Consider the following 27,646-nt stretch of genomic DNA (forward strand, 5'->3'; position numbering starts at 1 on the left):
AGCAATCTCACTGTGCCGCGATCAGGCACCAACAACATTTCCCACGGAGCCCCCCCAGCCCTTCCTCACTCATCGGGCTGCTCGCTGGGGGCTCCTCTTCACGGGGATGGCGGCACATCTCTTGACGGTCTCCTCGAGCAGCGCGGGGCTCTCCTTCCCCACCGGAGCCCCGCCTGCACTCTCAGCCGCTCTCCTCTTGCTGCTGGCGGCCCCGGGGCTCTCCACAGCTCACGGGAGCCCCGGGCCGTGGGAGGACTTCTCTCCCGGTGGCAGCGGTGTGCGCGGGACTTCCTTCTCCAAACCGGAAGTCCCACCAGCCGCCAGGCACATCGCCGCCTGACTTCCGCTTTTGCCACGACTGCGGCAGCGATTCCTTCACTGGGGCAGCCCCGAGGGGTGGGCACCCTCGGTGCAAAAAACAACCACAGAAGCGGGGTGGGCACCCGCTAAGGGCGCCATACACGGGGTAGCACCCGAAATAAGCATCCTAAAAATGCAAATGAAGAAGCCGGTTGGAGCACACAAAGGGCAGGAGCGCTTCCCTCGGAGGGAAAACAACAGCGCTCTGCCCAAAAAGGAAAAATAAAGCGCTCTCAAGGCGCTAAGGCAAGTAGAAGGTCCCTAAAGATAAGGAAGGGATCCTGGGGCAAGGACAAGGTGCAGCCAGCTCCAGCAATGCAAGTCCCCCAGTCATCCAGCCAAGACAGAGGGGTCCCCAAGAAGTCTTCCAGCCACCAGGGCATCCAGGGGCTGGGCATGTCCCAGGGAGGCAAGCCTTCCCCTGGGCCCCAGCAGCAGCACGCCCCTGGTAGATTCCAGTTAGAAACAAGAACATTTTAAATAAGGTCACAGCCTCTTTTTATACACCATTTCCCTTTGTCTGTGGCTACAGGGTGAAGGGAATACCAGATGCAACTCATTTTGGAGCACTGTGTGGTGCTCAGCCCCTCTTCCCATTCACTAGTCAGGCTAGGGTCATCAGTCGCACCACAGGGGGTGGAGCCAGCATTGAGGTGGGAAAGCCCAGCCCTATTCAGGTCCCAGGTGTACTCCTCCCACACATCAATCATGCAGATCTCCCATTCACCACCGGGGCAGACTCATCCTGACTTCTGGAGCCAGGCACACCAGCCAGCTCCAGCCAATCACAAGCCAGCATATTCACTACACAGACACACCAACTTCTAGAAGTGGCACTTCCACACTAGACACATTAAAGCCGCACACATCATCGCGCAGCATTCAATCTCACGAGTTCGCACATACCAAACTGGACCCTGCACTCCCCACTCATCAGGAACTACCATGGTCACACATATTCCCCATGCATTCCTATGGGAGGGCAGGCCACTCACCACACATACACAGAGAGCTCACACACTTTACACTGTACCACAGGGAAAAAGTGCGCAGAGCCCTAAAATCACCAACACCAGGTTACAGAAATAGGCTAGGAAAAAGCAAAAAGTTTCGGGGTGAACCTGCTAAAAGGGCCAGGTCCAACACTTACTAATAGAGTAAAGCTGTGTATTTAAAGGCTGGGGGTCGCGTAGCTACTTAGAAAATGGCGGCCAGTTTGCAAAGGTCAATTAAGAAAAGAAAAGACAGAACAAAGTTAAGAGAAGGGGACAGAACCCGTTTCCCAAGATCTCCTAATTGAAATATATACACACTCAGTTATGCGATACAATTTCTCCGTGCTATTACACACTGAGGGCCAGATGTAGGTAAATATCATTTACCGATTCTAAAATACTAAATTTTACAGATTCGGTATTTTAGAATCGGTAAATGATATGTAGCTAATGATCCGGTAAATTTTACCGAATTGGTAAGGTTCCGTAAATACAGAATCGGTATTTACCGATTCAGTATTTCCCATTCATCCCTATGGGCCTCCAGGCCCACAGGAATGAATGGGAATTACCGAATCGGTAAATACCGATTCTGTAAAATGGGGAACTCCATCAAGTGCGGCAGGGTGTCACTTTGACACCCTGTTGCACCCCTGAATAGTGCATGGGTGCACATATGGCACACATAGTCTGGCACATGGCAGTGTTAAAAAAGCACAAAATTGCTTTTTTAACGGTTTTCGTTATTTACCACCAACTTGTAGTTGGGGGTAAATAACGAATCCTTACAAGGAGAAAAGCACTCACTTGAGTGCTTCCTACTTTAAGGATTTACTGAGTTCTTAAATTACCGATTTGGTAAATTACTGAATCCTTAAATTAGGCCCCTACATGTAAAATGCCTGATACCGGTCGGTAACGGCCGAAATTCGGTAATTTCAGCCGCTACCGACCGGTATTAGGCTTACTACATCTGGCCCTGAGTTATCAAAGATTACATTTGCATTTGTACTTAAAGCATTAACATATAGTGCAATAATTCAGTTTAATGAAACAGCTGGAAATATTGGTTGTAATGTAGATCATATAGCCAAAAATTTAAAGAGAAGATAAACAAGAAATAGAACATTAGTAAATTTTCGTGTGGAGTTGTACAAACACATATACTAGAAAAAAGAACAGATCATTATATCCAAATGCAGCTAACAAACAGTTCAATTTAGAAGATTTTCAAATTGCAAAACCAGTATAAAGGGGATTCGATATGCCCATTAGTCTAACTGAAGACTACAGCCGTACATTCTTCAAGACTGTTGAGTCCCTTGTTAATGCTATCACAGCGGAACATCCAGCGACATTCCGCTTTATCAAGCATTCGGGCAATGTCACCACCCCTACGTGGGCTTTTAATCAGTGCCATCGTAGATCAGAGGGGGTATGATTATGTTCCAAGAAATGGGACACCAAAGGTGCATGCAAATTAAGGCATCGAATGTGACTTTTTTGTTGGGAAAGCCGACTCTTATCGCGTTGTTTGGTCTGGCCAACATAAATGAGGTCGCATGGACACCAAATATCATATACCACATTTTGTAAATTACAGTTGGTGTGGTCACGCAGATCATGTTTGATGTTACCATGTGTGAACTGTTTGGTGTTCATCGTAGAGTCACATATAAGGCAATTCCCACATCGGTAATGGCCCACGATCTTGTTAAGGCACAATAGAGTAGTCAGATCGGGGGAGCTATTCATGGGTAAAGCAGCACGGACCAAATGGTCACGTATATTTCTTCCTTGTTTAAAAGAAAATACAGGCATCTCTTTAGAAATTCCAACAGCCTGTACCAAAGGCCAATGTCGTTTTGCTATCTTTACAATTTGGTTGCCTTTGGTCCCAAAAGTGGTAACACAGGGTACACATTTTTGACTACGTGGTGTCAACAGAAACAGACGGTGGTACCACGCCCTCTTCAGCGACCGTTTAAGTAGTTGATCGGGGTATCCACGGTATTCCAATTATTTTGGCGTACCTGAAGTAGTCCTCCCTAAAATGACAGTTCCTATAAATACGCAGGAACTGACCAAAAGGGAGTCCATCCTTCAGGCCCCTTGGATGATGGCTGGTATATTCCAAAAGGGTATTACGGGCTGTCGGTTTAGTAAAAAGCTTGGTGGCCAACTTTCCTTCAGTGGGAATGATAGTAAGGTCATGAAAGTCAATTGACACACTCTCACTGCTAGCTTGAGAGGTGAACCTAAGATCCTGGGAGCGTTTAACCATTTCAAGAAGTCATTGAGACTCAAAACATACCCAGTCCAACTAAATAAGATGTCATAGATATAACGGAGCCAATGGCACACATTCAGAAAATAAGGATTATTATCCTGATTGTAGTTGTGTTTTCGTTGTGGACGACATTGTTCTATGTAGCCAGACCCCAATGGGTCTTCAGCGCCTCTTAACCAAATTACTTCCACAAACAGAAGTGCTGGGTCTAGAGCTGAACTATAATATAACAAAAGTAATTTTTTCCTCCACGAACGCCTGTCTTCACAATATCAAATTCAAGTGGAAAGCAGCAGGGAACAAACCAGAACTGGTCAGATCCTACAAATACCTAGGAGTGGTCCTGGACTTCAAACTAAAGTGTAAAGAGCACCTAGGTCAAAAAAGGGATCAAGTTACTAAATTGCATTTCGCACTAAACATGTTGGGGCAGATTTACAAGCCCCTTGTGCCTCTTTTACACCTCTGTTGCGTCACTTTTGTTACGCAGCGACAGCGCAAAAGATGTGCCATGCTGCGGGGTATTTACAATGTGACGCATCTGGGGGATGCACCACATTGTAAAGCCCTGCACCCTGCACTTTTGAGCCCATGCTGCGTAAAAACCCTGTGCCTGCTTGAAGCACGCGTAAGGATTGATGCAGCATTGTAAAGATAGGGCCCCCCAGAGCATTGCTTGCGACGCAACTCCAGCAATGCGCCGCCTTTACGGCACAGATGCGTCATGCATCTGTGCCGTTTTTGCCCATCGTGCGCCGCATTGTAAATAGGGCGCATCCATGGTGGCAGAGCTGTGGCGCACAATAACTGGCGCATCCCTGCTGATATGCAGGGATGCGCCAGTTATTGTAAATCTGCCCCACTAAGACCAAAGGTGGGGTGCATGTCACACTCCCATCTACTGCAAGTAATAGCAGCTAAGTTTCTTCCTGAATTTGCTTACGGTACGGAACTTTTAAAGAGAAAGGATGCCACCAATCTAATCCAATTTCCGTCCATCCTGTTCAAATGCATTTTTTGCTTTCTGTGCATCACTTCTCAAGGTCAGGTTTGATTGGAATTTTGGTTATTCCATCAATCCCTTGTAAGGATGGCTGCAAACTGTGTTAGAAAATTGAGATCGCCACAACCATATCCATTGGCTGCCTTGGGCTGGACAGAAAGGAAAAACCACCAGCACACAACCAAAAATGATTGGTCAACGTGCATCAGCAAGCGTTGACCACCTTAACCTGTCCAAAGCATGGGGCCCTAAACATCTGTTTTACTGTGTTAAAAATAATTGCTAATAAAAAAGCCAAATTACAAGCTGGGACACTCGACAAAGCTGGATGGTTCAAAAAACATATGGATGGATGGTTTTGCAAACCTACGCAGATTGGGGCCACAACCCTATCTCATAAGTCTTTTATCCCTATACATCCAACATTTTCTGCATCTAATCCGCTTGGGAGTCTTCCCATCAAAAGAACAGGATGCAGTTGGACCCTTAGTTTAGTTTATGCGGCAGTTACAAGGAGACTGTATTATTTTTGTGCACTTGCCCGCCGTCAGCCAGCTTAGATGGAAACTTCTACGATCAGCCCTTCCGAACCTCCAGATAAGATCCTGCCACCCTACCTTGATGACACTCTTGAACAGTCAGTCATTCCAGCTCTCTCTTCAGGGCAACAAATATCCTTCTGCAAGTTAATAGACTGTTACAAGCACAGCAGTGGCACAGTGTGGGGACCGTGAGTGGCAGCACAGTGCCTAGAATGCAATCACAAGCTTCGACCATAGAGTATTTTGCTTAGAAACAACAGTACTGCTCCTAGCAATTATGGGTATTCTTCTCTGCCCCTTGAGGGTTTTAACCATTTTAAAATTAATTTTCCTTATTAAACAAAAAAGCACACTGTATCAATCGAATTTGTGCCTTCTCAGTTACCGAATTTTTTTACATTTTGTACTGGTCTAGCTTTTTTAAGGATTCTATTTCATCCGCAAATAATGATTATTTACATTGGGTGAAAATTAATTCATTATGCACAGTACACGTGTTTTTGAGCCTTCACTCCCTTCTGGTCCTTGCTCCCAGCTTTCAAGTGAGTGTGATCATCATTCGATTTATTGTGACCTGCAGGTTGGCTCGTTGCTTGGTTCTGTTAACTCTATGATGCCTGGTAGGTCTCGAGGTACCTGACTTGATCTCCTGCAAGTATAACTCCATTCTGCACTATTGGTATTTAGAGCTGCAGTACTGTTTGTCTGGACTTAAGATCTGGGTTGCAGCCCATTTAGTGTTTTTAAGTGGTCCCATTTTCAAACTTGTCTAATTGCTGCTGGTTGTCATTGGGACCCGTTTCCTTCCAGGTAACACATGGTCCTACTTGTAGCTCTTCTTTTGTTCCGGAAGGGTGAGGCGGACCCACTTTTTTTTACGTTACAGTTGTTTTGCAAAGTGGACCTTTCTATTGTTGGAGAACTCCAGCTTGCTCCTGTTGCTATTGCCTCCATTGGTGATTCCAGAGTTGGCACCATCTTTTTTGGATGCGCTTCTGAAGATGGAATATAACAGATCCATCTGTTTGAATTTGCTCCCTTGAGATGGCTGCTTGATGCGGGCCTTTCTTTGTCATTTACGTTGTTTTTTTTACAAAGACTAGTTAGCCATCGCCCAAAAATCAGTTGTTCCGATGACATGAGGAGGTCTCTTTGGAGAGGTCTATAGACTTGACCTAGTCTGAGGTTGGGGTCATTAGGTACTATCATTGACCGGTTATCATTGCAGGTAATTTGTAGATTGTTTGCTTTTTGTGATTGCTCAGTTCCTAGCTTAAGCTGTAGTTTTATTTAGTTTAGTACTGCATCAAGTTATGCAGGAAGGGTGGATAATTTGTTAATCAATAGACCGCAGGTACAGGCCACTGACGGCTGTGCCGCAACTGCTTGTGCTCCCGGGATCAGATTTGATAGAAATGGGGGTCTCTAGTTGGCAGGGATAGGTACCACTGTCCAAGTAGGGACCCTTGCTTCTAGTCAGGGTAAGGAGGAAATTCTCTGAGATAACCCCTGCTCACCCTCTAGGTAGCTTGGCATGAGCAGTCTAGGCTAACCAGAGGCAATGTGTAAAGTATTTGAACAACACTCACAGTAACACATTGAAAACACCACAAACTGACTCCACAACAGTTTAGAAAAATAAAGGTATTTAATCTAAACTACACAAGACCAAAACGACAAAAATCCAACATACACTGTTTAAGAATATGGTTTCAAAAGAGTTCTTAAGGTTGTGATAAAAATTCTTTAGGTTGCGATAAAATTCTGTAGGTTGCGATAAAATAATCCACAGTTACGTGAAAAGATCATACTTGCGTCATGTTTAGCTCACAAGTTCCAAAAGCAGAAGCTGGTGCGGTGGAAAACAAGCAATGCGTAGCTCCTGAGACCCTGGGGAGGCGTTTGCGACAGCCCCCCTGCAGCAGCGGGCGTGTTGCGACGAATCCGGTCTGTATGGGGAGGAAGGCCACTTGTATGGATTCCGGTGCGTAGATTCCGTAGGAAGTTTGTTCTCACAAAGGCACGATGCGACGATCTTTGGAGGTGCGGCGATCTCCGGGGCGACGATGCGCGGACCAGCGGAGATCTTCTCTCTCGCAGCTCCTCGATGCGTTGGCTTCAGCGATGACTCTCGCAGCGACGTGATGCAGTCCGCAAGAAGGTGGTGCGGGGATCTCACCCCTCGACGACAGGCTCTGCGACGACACTCGCAGCGATGTTAGATTTCCCGCACCGATCGGGCGCATCCCGCAAACGAAGGATGCAACGGCTCTGACAGCGGCAACAGGCGCTGCGAAGATCTCGACCTTCGTAGCGGCGGGAATCCCAACACAGGTACTAACAACTTCCAGAGGCACCACACATGGGCAAAGCACTCCAGGAAGGACAGAACTCTCTCAGTAGAAATCAGGGGATGCTGGGGGTGAAGTCCTTTTGTTCCTGGGACTTCAGAACAGGGAGCCAGCTCTTCTCAGGCTCTTGGAGATTCCTTCAAGCAAGGGGGCACAGCACAAAGCAAAGTCCTTCGCCTCTCCTTGGCAGCAAAGCAACAGCAGGGCAATCCAGCAGAGCAACAGCTGGACAATCTTCCTTCTTCAGTTTCAGCTTTCCCCTTGGCAGAGGTTCCTTCTTGATTCTAGGATGAACTCGTTTCCTGTTGTCAGGGGTCCTGTAGTTATACCCCAAAAAGTATTTGATCCCTTTGTGCAGGAGGGCTCTGAGCCCGGTCTGAACCAGTTCTGGGTGTTTCTTGAGCACTTTGTTTTCTTGGCTTCTCCTTTCCTTTCAGAGTGAGGGGCAGGGTCATCAGCTGCACAGCAGGAGGTGGAGCCAGCATTGTGGAAGGCAGGCACAGCCCTATTCAGGCCCAGGTGCTATCTCCTCCCACCACTCAAGTTGCAAATGCAGTCATTCAGCCTAGGGTTGACTCAGCCAGCCTCCTGGGGAATCCACAGCCCCTGTCACTCTCAAACCAGACAGTCAATACACAAACAGGCCAAGGCATACAGAAGGGTCAGACAAGAGAACAGCAACTTTCTAAAAGTGCTGTTCTCAAACACAGGATTTAAAAACAACCTTTCCTAAAAGATGTGTTATTAAATTCTGGGTTCAGGGATACTAGACTCTTATGTCCTATCTTGTTCCTATGAGAAGAAATGCTGGTAGCCACTATACAAAAAGGGGGTGGGGTCGCACACTACTCACACACCGGCGGTGTCGCCCCTAAGGACTCTGGTTAATATAGTTATGTGTTGCTGGTAGCCACTATAGCCAGCATCCCCCATGTTAATCTATGAAGCAAGATAGCCTTACAATAGTGAAAAATGAAAATGGCTGTAATTCACTACCAGAGCATGTCACCTGCACCAGTACATGCTCTACCTTTCACATACACTGCACCCTGCCCAGGGGGTTACCCTGGGCCTTCCATAGGGGTGACCAATGTGCACAAAAAGGGAAGGGTTAGGCCTGGTCATTGGGGAAACATGGCAGTTCACAGACTGCCCACAGGCACTGCGGTGGCAGGCATGAGACAACATTTTAGGGCTACTCATGTGGGTGGCACAATCAGTGCTGCAGGCCCACTAGTAGCATTTGTCATCACCAGCCCTGGCACACCCAGTGCACTTTACTAGGGACTTCAAGGTTATACAAATATGCCAATCATGTATATCCAATCATAATAACAATTTACATAGGGAGCACTTACACTCTGGAACTGATCAGCAGTGGCAGAGTGTCCAAAGCATCTAAACCAGCAAAAACGAAATCCAGCACAGAATCAAAAATACAGGAGGTAGAGGCAAAAAGATAGGGGGAAACCACACCAAAGATGCCAGGACTAACAAGATTTAATTATTTATTTATTTTGAGTTTTATATAGCGCTGGCTAGACTCGGAGGTATCAGAGCGCTTTACATAAGGTTCCACAAATTACAAAATTACATCAATTATAAGTTTCTTCAGTTACAAGAAAACATTCAAGAGTGTCGGAAGATGTAATAAATTGAGCTTAGAAGGGTAGGAAGGTGGGGTAAGGTGTAGGAGGGAGAAAGGATGGAGATAGGATGGCTGGAGAGACAAAGGAGAGTCTGCCCAAAGTTCTGCTGGGTAGGTGATGGCTGAGGGGGAAGTCCACAGCCCTCCTCTATAGCTGTCAGGTAGCTCCACCGGGCATCAGTCAAGTGGCTAGGTCTCAATGAGAAAACAATTAGAGAGTAAAGAGAGGGATAAATGGAGAATGAAGGAGAAAACAGGTGGAGTAAGGGGTATGAGGGAGAGTATGATGGAGAGACAAAGTAAGGTCTGCCCAATGTCCGGCTGGGTTGGTGACGGCCAAAGGGGTACTCCGCAGCCCATCTCTTCCATTGCTATCAAGTAGCTCCACCAGGCATCTCCCAAAAAGCTAGCTCTCCATGGTGAGAGGCAGGTTCATAGATTCAGTATTCCGAAGTGTAGACCGGATGGGGGATGTGTTTGAGATCTGGACGAAATCCGTTTTTTTCTCAGAGGAGTAGCACAACGTGGTAGGGGACACTGTGGCAGTCATCTTGGGGTCAGGCAGTCCCAATGCTTTTAAACAAGTGAACTTGCGATTGAGACAGGGGGCTGGTCATCATCCCATTGTGCTTCTGCATCATCGCTCTGGGGCTGTTTCTGCGCTGTGAATTGCAGTTTCAGCTGCTCACCGGCAGTGCAGCCCATTGGTCCAGATTATTTAAGGTCGATGTTTTCTTTTCAATTGCAGTGACATAAGTTGTCAGTGTATTAAGTAAATTGACCTGCAGGTCAAGTTTATTTGACTGATATGTTAGAACGCCTACTGCTGGTTGGAATGAATTTAGCAGCACCTCCCAAGTCAGATGCGTTTCATCTATTTGATGCTGCTGCATTGGGGAGTTTTGAGTGTTGTCGACTATTACAGTAGTTTCAGCCAGATCTGAAGATGTACCTCTAAGAGACCAAAGTATGCGCTATTGTACCTGTTTCTACCTAACTCATTTCTTGCAACTGGGGGTTAGCTTCCAAGGTAGAGGCAAATTAAATGGTAGAAGAGGCCATCCTGCCCAACAACTGTCTAGAGTAGTTTGTAGGTTAGTTAAGTGTATGCTCCTGGGGCCAAGGTGTGCATGCTGATGGATCCTGTTTGCTTGCCACTTCATCGAATGGAGCGCTAAAGTACTTTGACATAGCTACTGGTAATAGTTGAGTATGGTGTACTTTGGCTGTAACTACATGCTTTCTCTTTTCAATGGGATGTGCAACTGGAGTTCAGTTTGTATTTCCCTGATTATTTCTGGAGGATTCGACCAGTTGATCATCTGAGGTTCAAGGGTGTACCCCTGACCTGAACTTGTTGAAGGTCAGTAATGCATATGGCTGCTTGCCCACTTCACTTTTGCGTTAACACTTCTTACAGCTCATTCTTCCTGATGGAATGATGATTTTCTTTTTCTTTCCGATGTTATCTTCTCCGCTGAGTTGCCCTGGCCACCTTCAAATGCAATTCATTTGAGGGATGAGTGTGTGGCTGCAGGGGAGCTTTCAATCCTTTGCCTTCTTTATTGGATAAAAATATTACATCCATTGGGTTTTTTAATCAATTAATCAATCAATCAGGCATTTGTAAAGCGCACTACTTACCCGTGAGGGTTTCAAGGCGCTAATGGGTGGGGGAATGATGCTACTGTTCGAAGAGCCAGGTCTTGAGGAGTCTTCTGAAGGTCTGTAGGTCTTGGGTCTGCCGCAGGCGGATGGAGAGTATGTTTCATGTCTTGGTGGTGAGGTGGGAGAATGATCTGCCGCCGGTGGTCACTCTTTGGGTGTTGGGGACAGTGGCGAGGGTGTGGTTGGCGGAGCCGAGCTGGCGGGTGAGGTTGCAGAAGCTGAGTCTGCAGTTGAGGTATGCTGGTCCGGTGTTGTGGAGTGCTTTGTGTGCGTGGGTGAGGAGCTTGAAGGTTATCCTCTTGTTGACGGGGAGCCAGTGCAGTTCTCTCAGGTGAGGTGTGATGTGGCTGGGGTGAGGGATGTCGAGGATCAGGCGTGCGGAGGCGTTCTGGATGCATTGGAGCTGTTTCAGGAGTTTGGCCAGGGCTTCTGCGTAGAGGGCGGTTCCGTAGTCCAGTCTGTTGCTGACGAGGGCCTGGGTGACCTGGGTGACCGTCCTTCTCGTCTCGGTGGGGATCCACTTGTAGATCCTGCGGAGTATGCGAAGGGTGTTGAAGCAGGAGGAAGAGATGGCGTTGACCTGTTTTGTCATGGAGAGGGTGGAGTGGAGGATGCCCCTAGGTTGCATGCGTGGTCGGGGGGGCGTTGGAGTTGTTCCTAGTGGTAGTGAGACAAAATATCGAAATTAAAATATCGATATACAATAATATCGATGTTTTAATTTCGATAGTATAGAATATCGATGTCCAAAATATCGACAGACAGAATATCGTTTTTTTAAGGTATGTATGTTACTAATATCGAATTTTACTAATATCGAAATTTTGTTTAGTGTTATGTATTTTAATGTGTTGTTTATATGTTTGTTAAACATGTTTTGTAATGTATGTTTGAAAATTTGTAAATTTGTTTACATTTTGCGTTTTAGTATCAGAGCGGGTTGTGGGTTTATAGGGGAATAGGGTGGGAAGTAATTTAATAATAATTAATTAATTAATATATGTTTGTAAATATTTTTTATTAATACTTAATTGGTAATTCATTAATATTAATTAGTTAATTAATTAATATAATTTTGTACATATTTTTAATTAATAATTAATTGGTAATTAATTAATATTAATTAGTTAATTACATTATTTAGAGTAAATTTTTTATATATATAATTTTTTGTTATTGTTAATTAATTAATTGGGAAACAATAATATTAATTAGTAAATTAAATTATTTACAGCTAATGTGCTAATATATTTACTTTATTGTTATTGTTAATTAATAATTAATTGATAATTAAATAATATTAATTATGTAATTAAATTATTTAGAGTTAATGTGCTAATATATTTAATGTGTTGTTATTGTTCATTAATAATTAATTGGTAATTAAATAATATTAATTATGTAATTAAATTATTTAGAGTTAATGTGCTAATATATTTAATTTTTTGTTATTGTTAAATAATAATTAATTGGTAATTAAGAATTATTAAGTGAATACACGATATGATTTATTTCTGTGTAGTGGGTTGTGTGTTTATAGGGGGATAGGGTGTGATATAATTAAATGTAATTAATTAAAGAGATTGTAATTTTCTTTGGTATTTATTGTTAATTAATTAGTAATTAATATGTGTTATTTAGTTCATTTATAATTACATCAATTTAGTAATATTAATTGTTATTAATTGATTAATTGAAATTTATATTAATTGTCTTTTTTATATGTGTAGTGTGTTGTGTGTTAAAGTGGGAGTAGTGTGGGAATTAATTTTTACCCCCATGCTATCCAATGCTTTCCCTACTGTTGCACCCTCTGGAGTGTGAATAGTAATTTTTACCCCTACGCAATCCACCGGGGAAACAACCTTTACAACGCAACTTTTACAACGCACTACCATTACAACGAAATGTTTACAATGCAAAAACCATTACAACGCATGTGTTTACAACGCATGTTTTTACAACGCAGGTACCTTTACAACGCATACCATTACAAAGTAAGTATAGGTAAGTATATAATAATATTTTAAATTTTATATGTTTTAGTTTTTTTAAGGGGTATTTTTAGGGTTCAGGGTCAGTTTTCAGTTTTTGGGTAAAAGGGTATTTTTAGTGTTCAGGGTCAGTTTTCAGTTTTTGGGTAAAGGGGTATTTTTAGGGTTCAGGGTCAGTTTTCAGTTTTTGGGTAAAGGAGTATTTTTTGGGTTCAGGGTCAGTTTTCAGTTCTTGGGTAAAAGGGTATTTTTAGTGTTCAGGGTCAGTTTTCAGTTTTTGGGTAAAGGGGTATTTTTAGGGTTCAGGGTCAGTTTTCAGTTTTTGGGTAAAGGAGTATTTTTAGGGTTCAGGGTCAGTTTTCAGTTCTTGGGTAAAGGGGTATTTTTTGGGTTCAGGGTCAGTTTTCAGTTTTTGGGTAAAGGGGTATTTTTAGGGTTCAGGGTCAGTTTTCAGTTTTTGGGTAGAGGGGTATTTTTAGGGTTCAGGGTTAGTTTTCAGTTTTTGGGTAAAGGGGTATTTTTAGGGTTCAGGGTCAGTTTTCAGTTTTTGGGTAAAGGGGTATTTTTAGGGTTCAGGGTCAGTTTTCAGTTTTTGGGTAAAGGGGTATTTTTTGGGTTCAGGGTCAGTTTTTAGTTCTTGGGTAAAGGGGTATTTTTTGGGTTCAGGGTCAGTTTTCAGTTTTTGGGTAAAGGGGTATTTTTAGGGTTCAGGGTCAGTTTTGGGTTTTTGGGTAAAAGGGTATTTTTAGGATTCAGGGTCAGTTTTGGGTTTTTGGGTAAAGGGGTATTTTTAGGGTTCAGGGTCAGTTTTGGGTTTTTGGGTAAAAGGGTATTTTTAGGGTTCAGGGTCAGTTTTGGGTTTTTGGGTAAAGGGGTATTTTTAGGGTTCAGGGTCAGTTTGGGGTTTTTGGGGTACAGGCGTACAGGGTAAAAATAAAATAAATTTATATTTAAATTAAATCAATGAAATTAAATTAAAAAAAATAAAAATATATTAAATTATTACGTTTTTAATTTATTTTAAATGTATATGTATTAGTTTTAATTTTTTAATTATGTTTTAATGTTTTTATTTAATATTTGTAAAATTATATGTATTTTAAAATTATTTTTACATTATTATTTATACATTTAAAAAACGATATTTTTAATTTCGATATTTTTGTACTACGATATTAATTTTTCGATATTTTTGTACTTACCTTTATGAAGATATGACTCCGATATTTTTGATTTCGATATTTTTGTGTCGATATTTTTGTATGTCGATATTCTATCTGTCGATATTATGTCAGACATTCGTTTCTAGTACAGGCAGCCACCAGGAGTCGTCCCAGGCCGAGGATGAGGACCTCCATCTTGTCCAAGTTCAGCTTCAATCGGATGTTTCTTATCCAGTCGGCGACGGCCTTCATTCCCTCGTGGAGGTTGGTTTTGGCAGTGTGGGGTTCTTTGGTGAGGGAGAGGATCAGCTGGGTGTCATCGGCGTATGAGATGATATGAGGTCATGCAATCGGGCGATGTGGGCGAGCGGTGCCATGTAGATTTTGAACAGCGTTGGACTGAGGGATGAGCCCTGGGGGGGTGGGAGGAAGGAGTGCTGGGAGGCTGGAGCTGGGTGGCGAATGGGAGCTCAGGGGGGCGGGGCTGCAGGGAACCAGCGGCGGGAAAGCGGGTGAGGGACGGCGGTGGAAGCGAGGGAGAGACAAGGCACAGAAGAAGGCAAAAGTTTAGGCACACAGGGAGAGAATCAAAGTTAGGCACCCCAGGAGAGAAGCAACGTTAGGCACGCAGGAGAGTCTGCGGAAAGAGCAAACTACAGTACAAGCAGCAGTCACAGTCTGACAGAGCCGTGCAGCAGCGTGGGGAGCGACCTGCCTGCTAAATGTATTCCGCGATCTCAGCTTAGCTCGATAGGACTGTTCGAGTGCAGCAGGTAAAAATAAGGGCCCCTCCTCCAGCTGTACCATATGCCCTGGACCTTAAAGAATGCTTTTACTTTTATCACCAAGTGTGCATCTCTTCGTTCAGCGCTACCAGTGTTTTCCCTGACCTCATTTAACTCTACCTGGTGGCTTAGGTTTGACCACACCAAGCACTTTTTAGCCAGCTCAACCCTCGGAAAGAGCACTAAAGCTCTCACCTATGCTCCATGGTACTTAGCTGCGCAAGGAGTACTGTCCTTTACCTCTGCCATCTCACTTCATGTGACTAGTTAGGATCTAATCTCCAGCCGCTGATGCTGTTGCTGTAAGGCTGCATGTCCAGCCACGCCGCCTCTCTGCCTAGCACTGCTTCTTCTTCCTTTGCCTTGGCACTGATGTTGGCCTGTAGGTGGTTTTCCATCCTGTGGGATTCTAGTGACCTCCTAGGGAGGCCCTGAAAAGTCAAAGCACTGTGGCATGGAGGCGGCCTTGATCATGAAGTAGTGCTAGCAGCGGCACCGCTGTGAGGTTGCCGGCAGCAGCTCAAGGGGGTAGGACAGTGTTGCCACAACATTTCTGGCATTTCCTGCATGTCAGCAATCTATCCATCTGACTCTAATATGCTTATTATGAAAGGTATGACAAAGGCAGTAAGCCTGACAATGTGTTGTGAAAAGTGTTGGTCAATGCCAATGGGCATTTAAGTGTAATCAAGGGGTGCAGTCACCCCCTTGGACAAACACTTGCAGTTGAAGATTTGCATTGTGATAATCCTTGTTAGGCCGATTTCACTGGGATTGTCTATAGCTTTGTTAAGTGCAAGTTTGTATATATTATTGTTATACTGTGACTGTTGATGATAATTGCTGGCTTATGTACAAAAAAAGGAGGCTTCAGTTTGTCATGGCTATACTTCAATAATGAAGGCTATAGTCTTGATTTGTTCATTGGGAAACGCTATGTCAGATACCTCAGGTCTGAGATTTTTATTATTAAACATTACAAAGGGAGAAGGCTTGGACTGCTTATTGGGAAATATATTTGTTAAAGCCAATAGACCTTTATAGGTGGGTTTTTTGACACTGTATTGAAGCCTGTTGACTGATATTTATTTTTTAGGTGGGATCTCACAGATACTTCGGATAACCCTTTGAGTAGAAGACTGGCCTAGTATTAATCCTCGTGTAGCCTTCTTAAGTGGGGTGGTGTCTGCCAGGTGTTTGTAAAAAAAACTGTATCAGCTCTTGTCCTGATCATATGTGCACATCCATCTAAAAATGAGGGCACTTCTTTGTGTGGCCTAGTGACCAATTCATTAGTTTTCTTGTTTTCATTTCATAGGTCAGCTTTCATTTCTTTCATTCTTTTTCATGAGCATTCTGCAGCTCATACACACTTCTACCGGAAGCTTCCATTTGCTGCATCCTCTGGGGTCACAATTTCTAAACTAGTTGTCCATCTTGAAATGATATTGTTCATAGTGTATCATTGTTTTATAGTTCCAAGATGTATGGGCCTGATTCACAGAATACAAAATCCTAAACTTACTACCATTTTGGTATTCACAGAAGTCACTTACTTATTTTGGTATTCACAGAAGACACTTACTCACTTCTGTGAATACAAATGGTAGTAAGTTTAGGATTTTGTCTTAAGTTAGTTCTGTGAATCGGGCACTATATTTAGAAGTCTTATGTCAGTCACCGTGGCTTAATACAACATTGATGCACTATACACCTTAGCATTCTAAGATCGTATTATGCACATGGTGTCATTGCTTTTACCAGTGTCCAGCCTGCAGCCCACGCACACCCCACCACAAGGCCCAGCAGTACTTGCAGCAGGAGCCGCGGTCTTCACCTGAAAGTGCCTGGAGGCGCTACTAAATCCAGTGCAAATCCCGGGCCAAGGCCTGGCCCATTTACGCCCATCAGAGGCAGAAGGAGGCCGGACTGGGCCACACCCTTGACACTTAATGGTCCCAGGATGTTAATTACTACTCTCTACTTAAGGTACTGTGTAATAACTACTATACTTGATCCAGTGTCGGCATATTGGGTGGTATGAAAATGAATAGGCCTACATCTGCATCTGGGCAGGGAGTTATAGGCACATTGGATGCCTTTCTATTAAGGGCTAAGTCGGCACTCATCCACGAGATCGAACTTTCAGAGCGCAGACTATCCCTATAGCCCCAAAGGCCCCAAAATCGATCTGTATCTGCTGTTACTGTGTTACAAACTAACCCTGAATTCAAATAATCATGTTGCACTCTATGATCCAGGACCTTCATACTACTAATGTTTCTGATATAATTGATAAACCTACAACACCAAATGTAATCACCAGGGGCCACAAAGCTAAGATAACTCATGGGAATAGCCTCGCACCACCACCTAAGAAAAATAAGGGGAAATAGAAGGGTACTCACAAAGTTATCTCCTGCCTGCCAAAGCCATTAGGACGCAAGATTATTCCTATCAACAATGAGCTTAATCAGGGGCCGACTTTGGCACTAGAGGAGGTAGTCATTACAGGATTACCATCAAATCAAGAGCAGGTAGATTTTTGGGAAATCCTATAGTCAATGCTATCAGCTCTTCTGAACCAGTTAATGGAACAGTTTACTTAATTGGAAGCCCATGATTAGCACTTCCTCAACCTTTACTGACAAATGTCAAAGCAGGGCTCTGGACACATCCTCTAATAACCGACCTGAGACGCATGATATGAATGGGGGTGCGTACCATTCTAAACACCATATGAGACCTCATAACCCTACATCTAAACCCAGTAACATGGCTAACAACAACCTGTCATCCAACTTACCAAATAACATTATAACCCCACACCTGATAGGTGGTACAGGCACTCGGCACACTCAAAACTCTCACATTTCAAACATGGCCTTACCTGCTTAGAAATGTCATACTGAATCCGAGAGAGCCCAGACAACAAGTATTGTAAGGGGCCAGACCTTTGACCATAGGGTCTTGCCCAGTTTACATTTACCCCCAGAAGCAACCCTGTATACCAGTGGTGTTGGCTAATGTTCCTACCTTGTTGCTCAGTGACAAAAAGCTCTGGTCAACTTTGAGGAATAAATCCCTACATTTCCTGAGTGCAAGAATGGGTATAACTAACATGCAGTTCTAAGAATTTAAGATGGCTGTGTTGGAAATTTTATTGAATCATTGCCTGGAGATTGCGTTGTACTAACATTCAGGTCCCCTGGTCTCGTACAGACAATACTAGAAAGGGCTGGTAACTGGCCTGAAAGGCCAAATGAGATTAGTATTCAACTCCTGGGGTTTTTCTACCAACCACCTAGACATCTATGGCATATCGCGGAAGAGGAGAGATTCACACTAGCAAACCAGTTAAATTACGCAGTCCCAGTCAGTAACCACTTTGACATCGTGACCACTTTAGAAGACATTGACTGACTGACCCCCCAGAGCTACTGTCGAAAATCCGCTGGTGGACGACATGGGTAGTCTGGAGATAATGCTTTAAGGCAGTAAAACACAGATCAAGTTAACTTTGAGCAAGAAGACTGTATTCCACCCGCAGCCTCTACTGAGGAAAAAGACAAAGATTTTGGTTTTACTTCCCAGAACCAGGCTTCTATCCTCAAAACGCTTCATCCTCAGTCTCTGGCCCATGTTTCCACTGGTGTTGATGACCCTAACTCCCACAAAGCAGTAACTGTCAGAACCCCAGCTACTTTTGCCAATTCTGGCTGTAGTCTTATCTACTGGAATTTATCAGGCCTGCGATTAGTAACCCACTATGGAGTGATTTTATATCAAATTTTAATATTTTGTGCTTTCAGGAAACGTGGTCACAAGAACGAGTACATATAAACGGATACAAAACCTTTATCACGCACGCAGTTGGGGGCACACATGGTAGAGCTAAAGGTGGGCTCTGCACTTATATATCTAATAAATGAACAATAAATATGATTGAGGCTTACCTTGGGGAAACTTATTATCAACTCATTATTCTGCATCTGAGTGTAACCCACTGTATTTTAGTGGCAAACCTGTACAACACTGTCCCACCAGACAAACTTTTCAATGTGATTAAAATTCTGGGCAATGAACTGAAATTATTGTGCAATGATAATGCTAAAGATAGGATGCTACTAATGGCTGGTGATTTTAATTGTGCTTTGTGCCCTTATGAGGATGGTAAAAATGTGGTTTTAGTGATGACGATGATAAAAGTAAAACTCATTTTTGCCACTCCAGCACAGGGGAGCTGTTTAATGAATTGGTCTTTAGTCTGGACATGGGTTTTGCAAACGAACTACGTGTTAGACCCATCTCTATGACCCAGATTTTCAATGGCAGAGGCCTATTCTCAACAATAGACTATATATTGCTGTCAAATATCCACGTACCCAGGCTGCATTCAGTTATTGTTGCTGATAACTCGTTGAGTGATCATTTTCCCCTGTGCATTTAGTTTTTCCTCCCTACTAGCAAATAGGGAAGGGATGAGCTGCTCAACCATGCACTAGCTAATGTTAAAATCAATAAAACGAATGGTTACACTCTACGTTGGTCCATTTTGGAACCCGCAATGGTCTCAAAACAATTGGTAACCAAATGTAGACTGGCTCTTGAGGCCTGCCTGAGTTAGTCAGCTACTCCTGATAGTATTGTATCTTCCTGGGGCGGTGCTAGCTCGCGACCGAGATGGCCGCTTGAGCCCGGTGCTCCGCTGTGTTGTTTCAATATCCTGATGTTATCCAACATTATTTGCGCACCCTTACTCTCCTTGTCCATGAACTAACTATCGGAAGGGAAGCGGGAGCGCTGGAGCAGCCTGGGCTCGAAATCCGACATGCACAACAGCGGATACCGATCGATACAATGGAGCAGCTGGAAAAGTGCTCAGCTACCTAAATAGACAAAACGTGGATATTGTCATGCTACAGGAAACACATTTACCACAATTGAGCCCTATGCTGCGGAGTAAGGGATTGGTGGGAAACTCTAATTCAGCAGGATTTACAACGCATGCCAGGGGGGTGCTGACTTGGATTAACCCCAGATCAAGTTTCAAAATTACACCGCAGCATGCAGATGTAGCAGGTCGGTACATAATATCTAACTGTCAAGGGCGAGGCTTAGACTTAATCATAGTAAATGTGTATGGCCCCAATTATGACAGTCCTGAGTTTTTTATAGCGTTAGCTAATGTGACCAAGAATTATCGGAATGCACAGTTTCTGTGGGGTGATGACTTCAATTTGGTACGTAACCCAGACCTAGACCGATCGGCAGGCCCTACTAGAAGACCGATGGCAGCGGTGAGAATGTTGGATAGCATAATGATCCAAATGGATCTCTGTGATGTGTGGCGAGTATGCAACAATGACAAAGGTGGCTTCACACACTTCTCAGCTTACCACAATATACACACCCGTATAGATTATTGGCTGGACTCCTCTTCATTAATTGACCAGATCCGTTATTGTGTAATACTTCCACGCACGCTCTCTGATCACTCCCCATTATTGCTGATATTGGCCACTCCGAAGAAGACTCTGCCGCCGTTTAGGTGGCGATTCCCCCCTTACTCTCTAGTGGACCCGATATTTAAGGCGGAACTAGCAGAAGCCATAGAAATGTTTTTTGCCAAAAACATTGGCTCAGTAGACAACTTTCAGACAATATGGGAAGCATTTAAATACATAAGAGGCATTGCGATGTCTAAACATTCAGGAGTGCTTAGGGCCATAGGGAAGAGGTTAGCAGACCTAGAACAAAGGCTGAAAGACCTGTAGCAACATCGACCTGGGAACAGAGATTAAAAAATTGTTAGAAGAATACCACAAAGCTACAGATAGCAAGGTGAAACATATGGGCTAGTAAGCCACGGTCCTGTTCATATGGGGAGGGTAAAAGGCCATGTTAGGTATTGGCCCAAATTATGAAAGCGCAGCGAGGTAAGGCGCAGATCCCGGAGATCAGATCAGAGGAAGGTGCCTTATTAACAGATGAAACAGAAATTGAAGAGTGCTTTAAATGATTTTACTCAGATTTGTACACTTCCCTTCAGAGGGAGTAGACAAGCAAATTAAGGATTATTTGGAACACATTAAATTACCATTTCGTTCAGATACGCATAGAAAGATCCTGAAGCTTCCTATTGAGAAAGACGAAATCAAGGAGGCCTTAGCGGGAATGCAAACCAAGAGTGCACAGGGGACGGATGGTCTTACCATCGCCTTCTATAAAGCCTTTATAGGCTTACTGCTCCCACACCTAGCTGTATTATTTGATGATATGTGCTTCACGGGCACCATGCCTATGATGTTGAGGGAAGCCCTTCTGGTTGCCATTCCCAAGCCGGGGAAACCTCCTGAGGAATGCGGCTCATACCGCCCCCTCTCACTGCTTAACATAGATACCAAGATATTCACTAAATTATTAGCTAACAGACTCGCCCCCTTGTGTAATATCTTAGTTGCACCGGAACAGTCTGGATTCATACCTACTAGGAACCTTACTTATAATATCCGTACCGTGTTCAGTACCATGGAGCATGTGAAGCAAGATGCTAAAACGATAGCAGTATTTCTGGATATGGAGAAGGCATTTGACTCAGTGGAGTGGGCATTCATGAGGCAAGTGCTGACGAGAATGGGACTGGAATCGGTCTTCTTACAGCTAATTGGTATTTTACACTACAGACCCATGGCGCGTATTCGCCTGGGCAACTTGGTCACTGACCCAGTTTCCATCTCCAGGGGGATTAGGCAGGGCTGCCCTCTGTCACCACTGCTATATGCCCTGGTGGCCAAACCGTTGGCATGTGCGTTGCGTGAATACCATGGAAACGAGAGAATTGGGTTCCTGGCATATAGGATAGTGGTATCAACCTACGCGGATGATATGCTGCTGTATGTGCATGATCCTGAAAATAACTTTTCATCGGGGAGGTCGTGCACTTCGGAGCGCTGTCTGGGCTGAAAGTAAATTGGGCAAAGTCGATTGTGTTCCCTCTCACCCGGCCACGGCGGAATTTGACATGGAGTACCCCTTACCACGGTCTCCTGACTCTATTAGATATTTAGGTATTAGACTGCATACGGATTCAGAAATAGAGTTTAGAGAAAACTACGGCACAGCCATAGATAAACTTGAGAACGATGTGGAGTTGTGGTCCTGCCTTCCTTTGTCGCTGATGGGACGAATCTCGAAGATGGTTGTTCTGCCCAGGATGTTGTTCTTATTCACAAACATCCCAATAGTCTTGCCGCGTACCTTCTTCCATAGGCTTAACCAGTCAATGATAAAAGTGCACTCCTGGATTCACGGAGAGGCGGCTATTCCGTTCCTTCGTATGGAAAGAATGTTCACTGATCGGATTCCGCTACCGGCCACGATATTTGAACCTATTGACCGCAGAACTGGCATATTAGACTCCATTAATTCTACTCGTCACGCCTGGCACAGCATTCTGCACCTACAGGCGAGAGGGGTACAATATTCCCCGGATATGCCAATTCAATAGACACTATGGTTGGGGCCATGCCGGGACAAAGGAGTGATTCAATCTCTTCGTACATTAGCTATAGAAGTGACTGGGGATCTTTTTCAAGATGGGGTGGTTACGACCTGGGAACAAGTTGAGGAAGCTGCAGATGCTACCACTCTGCTGAGCAGATTTCAGTATTACAGGGTGCGTAGAGCGATGCGTGAACTGTTGGAAGATGACTTAGCAGAACCCCCAGAAGTGCGGGAATTGTCCCATGTGCTTAAAACCAAATCACTGCGTAAGATGGTTACCGCCATATATAAAAAACTATATCACACAGGGAAAATAAATATACTGTGGCGAGGCTAGCCTGGCAAAGTGATTTACAGACAAAGATAGATGATGCAATGTGGGCCTACTGCTGTATGAACAATAGAAAGATCTCGCTACATGGCAGGCACAGGCTCATACATTTTAAGGACATTAACAGGACCTATTACACCCCAGAGAGGCTGTGTAGGTATGGCCTTCACGAAGAAGCGTTATGCGAGAGATGTCAGACTCTGACAGCAGATTTTATGCATTTAGCATGGCAAGGTCCAGGAATACATGCCTACTGGGTTAATATCTTCGGAGAGCTGGGGGGAGTGGTAGAGATGGAACTCACGCCAGATCCTGCAGTGGTGCTACTGGGGTAATCCAAGAAATTACCCAAGGCTGTACGCCGGATAGTGGATATGGGGCTTCTCATGGCCAAGTGTAGGGTGGCCCTGTGTTGGATGAGAGGTCCAGTGCCGACTCTTCAGCAATAGTCACATGATATGCTATACTGCTGCAAGCAATCAGAGAATTACAGTGAATTGCTCCCACCTAGGAGCCGACCAAAACATTTTTGGGGACTATGTACCGCGTATAAGCTTATCGGCACTTGGGGGTCGGAGAGTGGGGAGGGAGTGGCACCCGGGAGGTGGTGTTTTGCTCCACTGATACCACAAGTTGAGTAGGGGGTTCAGGCTAGAAGAGAAGTGTAATGGTTACATACAGAGAAGCTGTAATATATATAGGGACAGGTGGGGGGGTGGGAGTGGGACATTGAGGGAACTTGGGGGGTGCGGAAGAGAGTGTGCAGTATCTTTTAAGAACACTGAAATTAGTGACAAACTCTTGGACTGTGAAAATCTAGGAACATGATACTCCGGATGGCCCCAGGAATGCCAAGTCGAAGTTCGAGAAAGATAGTCACTGAATTTTATGACATAATCCGCCACCTGCACGATTTGGGTTGTTGGCATATGGGCAGTGTAATAGATTTGCTCTGAGTGTTTTGTAGGCCAGGAGGCCGTGAGCGTGCACTGAAGTACCATGGTATGTCTTTGTGTTTCAATAGAATAAAATTCAATTAAAAAAAAAAGTATTGTATCTCCTTCTAAGCCATTGCAGGTATGATAAGGCATAGAATAATATGTACAAAATCGAAAAAAGCGGGTCCTTAGGGTTGGATTGACACAAAGTGTACACAAGCTTACACTAACTTAAAGCGCGAGTTACACAGTTTACCAAGAAACATCATTAACATTAGGCAGACCACAGGGATTATAAGCTGGCCCTCATATAACCTTCTAAGGTTTAGGAAGGCCCTCAAAACCCTACTCTTTCCCTGAGCCATCCTTCCCACTCCCGACTATCTTCCACTGGTGGTAATAGGTTCAGCGCTGGGATACCCCTGGGGGTGACTACGCGCTTTAGAAATCTATAAATAATAAATAAATAAATATAAAGAAAGAATGCCCTGAGGAAATAAGCGTGGGAATCCCTCCACACAGTCTCACAATTAAAAAACAGTGCTGCTTTCTGGAAAGCAGTTAAAGCCCCTTTTTTATCACCGGGAGGGGGTCCCTCTATAGAAATTGCTACATCAGAGGATCTTTGGACTGACCGTTTCTCTGAGTTGTACACTGGGCAGGGAAATCCTAGTATCCATCATAGCAATATTCAAGAAGAAACCTCCTATAACCTGGACCTCCATTTTACCTTGGAGGGTGTAAACAAAGCACTCTCTGCTAGTTTGGGCGGCAAAGCCCCTAGGCCAGATGGGGCCCCAGTGGACTTGTTTAAGTTAAATATTGATCTCTGGGGCCCAATTATAACAAAAGTAATACATGCCAGTTGCCAGACCTCATTTCCGTCTACATGGGTGGAATACATCATAGTTCCTATTTTTAAAAAAGGGAACCATCAGGATACGGCCCATTATAGGCCCATTTCTTTATCGGATTTCCTGGCCAAAGTTGTGGGGCAAATTATTTTGGAACGCCTACATAACTGGGCCAAGGTCAACCAGATCCTATCTGATTTTCAAAACGGTTTCCGTGAGGGGCTAGGGACAATAGAGCAGAGCTTAAATTTTACCATCTTCCTAAGAAAGTATATTAGGGTGAAGAAGGGCAGATTGTTTTCAGCTTTTGTGGACCGCACCGCGGCCTTCGATTCTGTGAGGCACGGTAAACTTTGGGAGGATCTTGAGACTATGGGGGTTAGGGCAGGCACTCTTCAAGGATGGTCAAGATTTTCCACAAATAGGTGGCCGTCCCATACTTGCTCTTCTTTATGTGGATGACGCTGTACTAATGTCCCGCATGCAGATTGATCTCTAGAAGGTTTTTCCCATTTTTTCTAATTATATGAACAATCTTGGCCTTAGTATTAACACAACTAAGACCTTTATAATGAGCTGTGGACGTGGGAGCCAGAGCTCCAGGGACATGTTTGTGGAAGGGCACAAAATAGTCCCGCCAATAGTTTTTCATACCTTGGCATCGTATTTAATCAGAACGATTCATGGACCTAAACTGTTACTGCTAAAAAGCTGGTGTTTATTAGAACAACAACTGCTCTGGATACCTTCTCAAAAATTGGGTAGGTAACTGCCAGGAGAACTTATACAAATTTACAAAGATAAATGCATCTCTACAGAAATGAATGGAGCGGGGTTCTGGGGTTTTGCTGATACACATCTGATACAATTAGTGGCGAATACCTTTTTCAGGTATATCTTGTCAGTCCCAGCTAGTATCTCCACATATGCTTGTCATGCTGAGCTGGGCCTCCCATATATCTCTGACCTTATAAAACAGGAACCTATTCTCCTCTGGCATAGGATCTGGTCAAAAGAACAGACCAAGCTAAACAGGGAGATTCAACGGGACAGTTAGCACCTGGACGGGGCCTTAGAGATCCTATGGGTTAAGTTTGTGCAAGAATTTATGAGAGATTTAGGCCATCCAGAATATTTCCCTTACCCAAGCACCATCCAGTCAATTTCTAGACAGAACCTAAGAAAGAAGGGTCTCTAGATGCTGGACATGTCAAGATTGTCTGGGAAGACTTTGAAGCCCTGCTTTCAGCAGCATCCGATTGTTTTAACTACTTTTAGTATGCAGCCATATTTAGCATTTGTACCTAGAGGATATGACAGGCTGCTACTAACCAGGTTAAGAAATGACTGATTGGTCTCGAGAATTACAAATATGTCCTTGTGATAATCAATCACTCGGTCCAATCTAGTATCCATTTAGTTTGATTTTGTACATTTTACACAGAGTTAAGAAAGGTGTGGCTGGTTCCTCTTTTAAAAGTTCTGGGGGTGAGGCAATCTCGCCCAGCACTAATTAAGCTTCAGTTATTAGAAAATGAGCACATAGCCTTGAGGACGTACATGTTTCTGAAGAAAGTGCTTTGTCAAAGAAAGAGTATAGTGATATAAATAGCGGGATAGTTTGAGCACGCTTCCACTTCAACATTGTTTGTTTTTAATCATGCTGCTTTTTATACAGATTTTTAAGATGTTTCTAATGCTTACTGTATTTTTATATTTTTGTAAATTGAAAGCTTTGTTTTTTATGTGCTTTTATGATTGTGAAAAATGCAATTGAATAAAGCTTACTTTGACTTTGACTTAGTGAGTGCCTTAAATACATCAATGACAGAAGAGGAATTTTCAGTTATAAGCGAGACTTATTAGCAATACCAGTACTTGTCTCTTTTTAGCAATTTACTTCTCACGCCAATTCTTATCTTACATAAATTATAGAAATGATTCACCAGCATGTGGTTCAGCATATCTTAATGTACATAGACCCCTTATTGGACAATAGACACAAAAAGAAAAGTTTAGGTGCTGATTAATCAAATACCAATATATATTCTACAATATGTAGTACAGTAGAAGCAGGGTGTACCTTTGAAAACATTCTCGGAGACAACACGTACCATAAATATAATTTTCCGACAAACTTGATAGGTCCAGTAGCAAAAAAGTTGCATAATGGAAAATCTAACAATAGACAAAATCTGACAATATAAACATTATTTTCTTTTTAGGGAGTTCCCGCATTTGTGAGCAGTGCTTCAGCATGAACAGCATCAGTTGCTCTGGCAAGTTTGACGTTTGCCCCAATGGAGTCACTCACTGTGTCACAGGCCTAGAGAATAAAACAGTAGGTACGTGTCTATGGATTTATGGATGAATTGTGTCTTCATTGCCGACCTAGGCCCTTATTGTACATTGTGCCCAGGGGGCGCATCAGGCATGTGCACCCACTTTGAGCTCTCCCGGGGCACAACTGTACTACAGAAGGAGCCTCTGACGCTTGTGCGTCCCATTCTGTAATACATATAGCGACTGGTGCACATGCACCAGTGCTATCATGAGAGGGCATTCCACATTTGCATAGGGGCGTGGCTCCATGCAAATGAGAGAATCACTTTTCCTCTGCGCCCGTGCTGTATTACCGATGTGGGTGCAGACGCAAACATGCCTTTAAGAAGTGCACTGGAAGTGTGCAACAAAAAGGTAGCTCACTTTCTATGTGCCTTCTAACAGAAGCCCTTTCGGGGACCTCCTTAGACAACCTCCTGCATGCGGATGCAGTCACTGACTGCACCTGATTCCAAGGGAATCCCTAATCTCCCTTAAAAGTGCAGATGGGTTGCCGTCTGCACTGTGAAACATGAAGCAGCTTTTAAACAGCTGATTGGTATTTCACTTGAATGCGCTGCCCTGGCGGCTGCTCTAGGATAGCACATTCATTCTAATATGGCAGACTTTCCTTATTTGCTCAGGGCCCAGGTCAGCACAGCGTGTGAAAAGTCAGACCAATGCTAACTTTATGGAAATCTTGTGTAATGTATGTAATTTTCCATCATGCAAACTTTGCCAAACGTCAGAGGTTACGCCAACGTCAAATTTAGTACATTTTCTGGCGGGAAGATATTCGAGCATAAAAGGTCTTGTGGGAGACAGAGTCTAGCAAACAATGTGCCATAAGGGAAATTTTAACTATTCCCCTTGTTGGTGACATTTGAATGTTAGGA

General features: G+C 43.9%; 1 protein-coding gene across 1 annotated transcript in view; it reads left to right on the forward strand.

Annotated features, from left to right (window-relative positions):
- Window positions 1-27,646, forward strand: part of LOC144767713 (protein RoBo-1-like) — a 171,988-nt gene that overhangs the window by 61,466 nt on the left and 82,876 nt on the right. Inside the window, exon 2 of the mRNA XM_078651103.1 lies at window positions 26,654-26,773. Within this exon, the coding sequence (XP_078507229.1) occupies window positions 26,654-26,773 (120 nt within the window). The remainder of the gene's footprint in view (window positions 1-26,653; window positions 26,774-27,646) is intronic.

The sequence above is a fragment of the Lissotriton helveticus genome, chromosome 7 (genome assembly GCF_964261635.1).
Source record: "Lissotriton helveticus chromosome 7, aLisHel1.1, whole genome shotgun sequence".
In the NCBI taxonomy this organism is placed as follows: domain Eukaryota; kingdom Metazoa; phylum Chordata; class Amphibia; order Caudata; family Salamandridae; genus Lissotriton; species Lissotriton helveticus.